This window comes from Ciconia boyciana, chromosome 3 (assembly GCF_034638445.1).
Source record: "Ciconia boyciana chromosome 3, ASM3463844v1, whole genome shotgun sequence".
Lineage (NCBI taxonomy): Eukaryota > Metazoa > Chordata > Aves > Ciconiiformes > Ciconiidae > Ciconia > Ciconia boyciana.
The window spans coordinates 50697928-50704316 of record NC_132936.1 but is presented as its reverse complement, the minus strand read 5'-3'; the positions used below and the strand labels follow the sequence as shown (position 1 = coordinate 50704316).

Below are 6389 nucleotides of genomic sequence, written 5' to 3'. Positions count from 1 at the left end.
CTTAAATTTATTTGTAAAATGCTATATTATATATAGCAAGAGCACATCAATATGACAAAGTACCACTGTTTGGAACCAATAACAACACATTTTCTATGAAGAACTAAAAGCAGCACATTTCAGAGCAACAAAACTTCAGTACGTCTGTACAAAAGGAGAAAAATTCGTAAGGCACTTCTTCTAGGGTGGTAACAGTAAAAGCACCAGTATCCTTTGAGGCAATACAATAGTAATGAAAATGTTAATTTTAAACAGACTTACTATGCAAGACAAAGGCCTGGATGCTCCTAGGAGCAGCTTGTAATAACACTGGTCTAAGCCAGAACAAAACACAGCAGCATAGTACAAGACTGTTTGTATTTTACCTTTTTGCCAACACAATTAAGGAAAACCAACAAAACCAGGTTAAGAGGGGGCAACAGAAGAACCTCCTGCTGTCATTAGTATGTCTTACTTGTCACAAGCTCTTTACTAAACCAGTAACACTTTGAACGGGCACGGCCCTTGTGACTGGGCACGTATCCAGGCTTGGCTATGCCCCTTACTAGAGCAGGCTGACACTTCTGCCCAGCAGCAACCGGGAGCCAGCAGCCCACCACAGACATTGCTCTCCAACATCACCAGAAATACTTGGGAGTCTGGCTGGCATTCTTGATGGTAAGCCCAACAGGCAGTGGCTGAAAAACTTAGTAACCACAGTGCTTAGGTACTGTTGCAATCATCTTTAGTTACACTTTCGCTAAGAATTCTCTTTTTCTGTATGATTTTGGATTTCAGGAAGACTATCCTTACTGGAACTGTTTTAAAAGGTAAAAATTTGACTTGGCAAAGAAGTAAAATACCCGTAACTCAAAAAGTTAGGCAGCCTAGAAAATGGGCAAGTTCTTCACATTCCGATGCATCCTTTTGCCAGCCCTCTCTTTTTCTAACAAACATCTACTAATTTACATCATCTCTACATGAGAAAAATCTAGATTTTTTTTTCTTAGTTTAGGACTTACTATATTAGCATACTACCTATATTTGAAGCCACATGTTAAAAATTCTTTGGATGTGCTGTGTGCTAGCAGTCTTTAAACTTTCAGTAAACATAAGTTTGTTCCAATGAACCAAATATATTAATTTCCAGTAGTGAATATTTCTCTATACTACAGCCATAGGTCCAAGTTGCTATACCCACTTACACACTGCACTCCTGTCCTTTACAAAATAAGCTTTAATTATTTTTTAGCCCTTCTCTCAGTTAAAAAAACCCCTTTTAAAAATAATTTAAAATTATGCTTATTGACTATTCTGGGTTAACTACTCACTGACACAACTGTAACTCCATGGGGTCTCTCCCACCTTTAGTTCTTCCACTCTAGCCCGAGGTGTACTACTGCTCTCTATCTCACATAGAGTTGTGATGATTAAAAAAAAAAAAAAAAAGGTTGAGACATGCTCAAGCTTTTATAGGGATAATCTTAGATACAGAGGTGAAATCGTTCTGTTGCTTGTCCTTTTTAAAATTGCAAAGAAAAGACAAAAGTCTCATTGTTGATCCTGTATCCTTCAGAGATGGCAGTGCCAAGTCTAGCAGCTGGAATAGTGGCTAATTCAAACGTCATCTTTGCTTGTTTGAGCTTATACAACTAGTGGTTCCCAATACTGCGTTAACTTTTCTTCGTTGACTGTGTTGACAACAACATGGTCGCGATCATATTGTGCGCCCCCTGTAAAAAAAAATTTCAAAGACTGTAGATTATCTTTGAAATAAGAGACGTGTACTCTAGGTTTCAGGGCAACTCTAGTAAGTGCTGGTGTAGACAGTTTCTCTTCTCCCCAAGGCACTGAAAAGACAAACTCATTTTCATCACTGCCTGCTTTTGGAATTAATTTTGAAACAAGGAAGCCTGCCTGCTCCTCTCCACCCCTTCAGTAATTCAGTACCTCAGCTTTTTCAGCCTGGATAGGAAAGGAAGGAACACTACAATAGTCAGGTGTAGCTCCTTTAAGACTGTCACTCTCCAAAAGTCCAACTTGGCTGTTCAGTTTCCTCCCAACAGTTGTCAGTTTGCTCTAAAGATGATGTTTACGTGATGAAACAAGTCTTGCTGCTAACAGACAATACCAGCATGACCACACCAGGGACAAGGTCTGGTACTCATTTACTCTTTGCTATTACAATCCTGTATTTTGACCAGCTGCATCACAAGTCACCACACACAAAATATCACCCAACGTTCAGCTGTTTCCACTAGCTGCTGAACATGCCTGAATGCAAAATATAACCCTTTCTTAGAGGGGCTTAATTTACTCCTATGATGCAATGCCAAACGTGTTCCCATAGAAGAGCACCATTAGTATTCTGACTTAAGAAACTTGGAAGCAAAGCAATGTTAAACTAGAGCTGAAAGTCAGAACTGACAGTTTTTTCTCAGATCTAGTACATACTGCAGAAGTGTAGGACACCTGCATCTCATGTAGTACAGCACACCTGCAATAGCAGGTAGTATTCGCACTGGAAGCAGCCATCTGAGCCAACCATTTATACAGAACACCAGGACACTCCTACGGACACCATCTTTCATTCTGCACCCCTATAGCCTCACCCTCCCCAAATGAGCAAAAGACAAGCCTGGCAGCCGAAACCTTATGATGAGTGTAATAAACCTGGATTCTAGCAGATCTCAGAAAGACATATGCTAGGCACCTGGAGTCCTGCACGGGCAGGCACATTTGAGAGCAGCTCTTTTGTACTAAGGAAATGCCATCTCAAGCACCTTAGCTGTTGTCCGCTTCAGGAATTTGGAGGAGGCTTTCTGGTGCCACTGTCCCAAATCAGAAAGGTCTCTGAGAAGGCTTACACCAACATGATCTCTCTCCTTGCCATCATCAGGCAATTACTAAAAAGCAGTAGAGATACACAGCAGAAATACTTGCAAAGTTCTTCAGAAGGATGGGAAAAAGAATGGAATACCAGATCAAATACTCCCATAGGAAAAAAAACCTAACGAGCAGCTACAAAAAATAACATTAACTGCATAGCTCAGTTACACTGTGAGCACAAAAAATATTTTGTAAGCAGTGTCTGATAGAATGTAAACATGTTATAATGGGATAAGATGGGATTTCTTTCAGTGGTACAAGAGACTATTTACTTTGACAGAGTGGTGCTCTGGACAAAGCTTTGTGCTATGCCAGTATATCCACAAGGTGGCATTGGTAACTGCACAGTTGATCAACTGCATTCATTTGCTGAAGAATTCATTAATGCTCAATTTGTGGTCAAGAACGGATCAGCAGAATTGGCAGAAACAGGTAATGTTCCTACTAGGCTTTCTCAAGTAAAAGCTAAATGTGCCTACTCTTTCATATTTACCATACAAATTTACTTTTTTTTTTAAAACTAAGAGTGCATCTATACTTTAATCACCAGACCTATCCATTGTGAAGTTTTTCAATTGTAAATGCAGAATACTTAATTGCTTTTAACATGATTAAATTAAGACAAGGCAGCGTTATAGTATTTCTGCTTGTTTGGTGCAACGTGGAACTGACTTTAGAAAAAGGTATGCAGAGTCATTGTGACTAAAGACTCTCCCTTGAACTGGAGTCTTTTTTGATAAGTTCATAATTAATCATCACTAGCTTTCTATGGCAGTAAAGAGAATTTGTGACTATTTGTGCCAGTGTTGTATTATGGTCAGACATTAGATAACCCTTTTCTCACAGTTCTGATAGTCCTGTCCTTTTTAGTTCTAAAGTGCTGACTGTTGACTCTGGTATTATTTTTTTTTTTATTGCTGTAATTACTGTCACAGCATCAATGCAAAATTAATTTTAAAACAGCTAAAAAAAGTAACAGCTATTGAAAATTATTACTCCCCCGACCCAAAAATGCAGAGTTGTGTAAGAACATCTGATTATGCTAATTCTGCTAATCATTCCATTTGTTGCTTTTTCAGACAGCAGAATCTCTTGTTCGCAAGAAAGGTATAGCCATTAGTAAACAAATGAAAAAACTGTTTGCATCTAATCACATCAGTATACAAGCCTGCCTTTGCTTTCCTAATATCCTTTGGCTATTGCATCTACAACTACTATATGAGAAAATTTGCTCTATACAAATTAAAGTTAATGAGAAGCTAGGTTTTTCTTGCTTCAGAATTTTAAATAATTGTATTCACATCACCCAGTGCCACGTAAAATTAACTGAGGATATCTACAGTGAGTGGACACTGGGAATACAAGATAAGCAAGTATTGTGAGTTACTAAACTCTATGTAAGAAAAATGAAATGAAGTCCTAGGGCCTGTATAATTCAGGAGGTCAGACTAGCTAATCAGGTCTTTTTTGATTCTAGATTAAAGTAACTATAACACCATCCTTAATTTATAGGCACGTTTAGTGCCTATCCCACTGTAAATACCATGTAATTAAGACACAATGTAATGAGATAACACATTTGCTTACCTTTGATATCTAAAACCAGCTTGGGTTTCATTTTGCTATAAATCCTGCCATCAGGACTAATATGCCAATATTGTTTGTCTTCATTCCGCTCAAATGACAGACCGAGTTTAGACCCAGGAGTTATAAGATTTCCAACAATTGTCAAGCAGCAATCCTCTGCCATCTGTATCATCAGAAAGGCAACAGCAATTATTCAAAACAGCCTTACTTCTAGTATCCACTGTTTTTTAATCAGATAGGAGAGATGTCAGCAGGTGAGAACAGAATCTAGGAACTACTTTCCCTAAAGGAATGTATTTTGCCCCAAACTCAAGACTACTTATTTTTCTTTTGTTCCTGTTTCTGCTAACACTCTCTACTACACAAGAACATTAAAGTAACCATGCTGTATCAGATCAAAAGGTACAATTAGCACCTGCCTCTGGCAGTGGCCAGTAACAGATGCCATGAAGATTACATTCACTTTGCTCTTGTATGTAGTATGTTCCTGGTAGGTAATCTCTCCCAGTCTACAGCAATTTCCAGCCCAGAGACTTTTCCATGCAGAGCTGCTACCTTTAATACTCCGACAGTTTCTGTCCCATATGTGAATTTTTTAGTCACTACCCACTGAGATCAGTGTAACCCTTTTACATGAACACCCTTCTGTATCATAACCCTTCTGTGGCAAGCAGTTCCAAATCTCAACTACTACTATTAAAAACAAATAAAATTTAAAAATAATTTGGTAGGCAACTACTAGTTTTATTTGATGCTCTCCTCACCCCCCTTCCCCCCCCTTATTTTAAGGGATGTCTTATCCACGCTATTTTTGCAGAGACTTCAATCACATAATCCCTCAAACTTCCCCCTTTGCAGGCTAAAAAGACCTAGCTCTTTCGTCTCTTCCTTGCATAGAAGCCCTCCACCTCCTCTGCGCATTCTTTTTTTGTTCTTTAATAATTTCTAGTTCTGCAATAACCTTTTGAGATAAAGGACATAACTGCACAGTATCGAGTGTATGAATTTCACAGTGTACCACAACAATATTTTCTTCTTTGTCCTATATTCTTTTCCTAGTCATTTGTATTACCTGATTTCAAAACTCTGCAAATGTCTTTATGGTTAAAAAAAGAATTGGCAAAAATCAAGCTTACTTGAAAAGAATATTAAGGCTGTGTTAGTAGTACATTACAGTTAATTATTCTGTGTAAACAGTGATTCTCAGTAGATCACCATAAGCCAACTTGTAACCTCTGAATGAACTTCAGTGGCAGATTAAACACCCATCTGCCATTGTTGATATGGCCCTAAATTATTGAATGCACAGTTTTGAAAAAGTAGTACTTCTTACTATCATAACCTAGAATTGAAGTAAGTTGATTTAGTTCTGCAGTTCTGAAATTCTCATCTGTATCTAAAAATGTTCTCTAGTGGGACTTGGAAGACTCAAAGCTTACACATTAGGTCCACTAGGCCACTACTTCACCGATCTCCAAGAAACTCATGAAGAGTGAGGAGACCTGAATTCATATCTGCTATTCATATCTGTCTCTGATAAAGTGAGAGTAACTTTCATATCCTGCTTACTGGTTATCCCACCTACCTAAAACAGCCCTTCCTTGAAAACCTCAGGCATACCGCGAGGTACCGTGACTCAGTCAGTGAGATGACCTAAGCTAACAGGAAGAAAGGCACAAGTTCTTCCAATGACCTATGTCTGCCTACGTGCACATAACTACCCACCCATGAGCCTAATTTTCTAAAATGTGGCGAAACCCAATTTTTTTGTGCAAAATACATTTACTGCCATTCAACAGAAAGATGGCAGAACTCAGTCATTCAAGATCCATGTTGCCAGCTTGCACTCCGCACTAAGCTACCTGATTGCTATACAGCACGACCTGTGTATTTTCTGTGCACAGAAAAACTGCTTTATGAGATACAGAGACGGG

The 6389-nt window shown here is 38.6% G+C and overlaps 1 protein-coding gene across 1 annotated transcript in view; it reads right to left on the bottom strand.

Annotated features, from left to right (window-relative positions):
* Positions 1–194: 194 nt before the first annotated feature.
* Positions 195–6389, bottom strand: part of CRYBG1 (crystallin beta-gamma domain containing 1) — a 43319-nt gene continuing 37124 nt past the window's right edge. Inside the window, exons 20-21 of the mRNA XM_072857875.1 lie at positions 4456–4618; positions 195–1712 (exon numbers count right to left, since the gene is read on the bottom strand). Of these exons, the coding sequence (XP_072713976.1) occupies positions 1624–1712; positions 4456–4618 (252 nt within the window). The 3' untranslated portion in view covers positions 195–1623. The remainder of the gene's footprint in view (positions 1713–4455; positions 4619–6389) is intronic.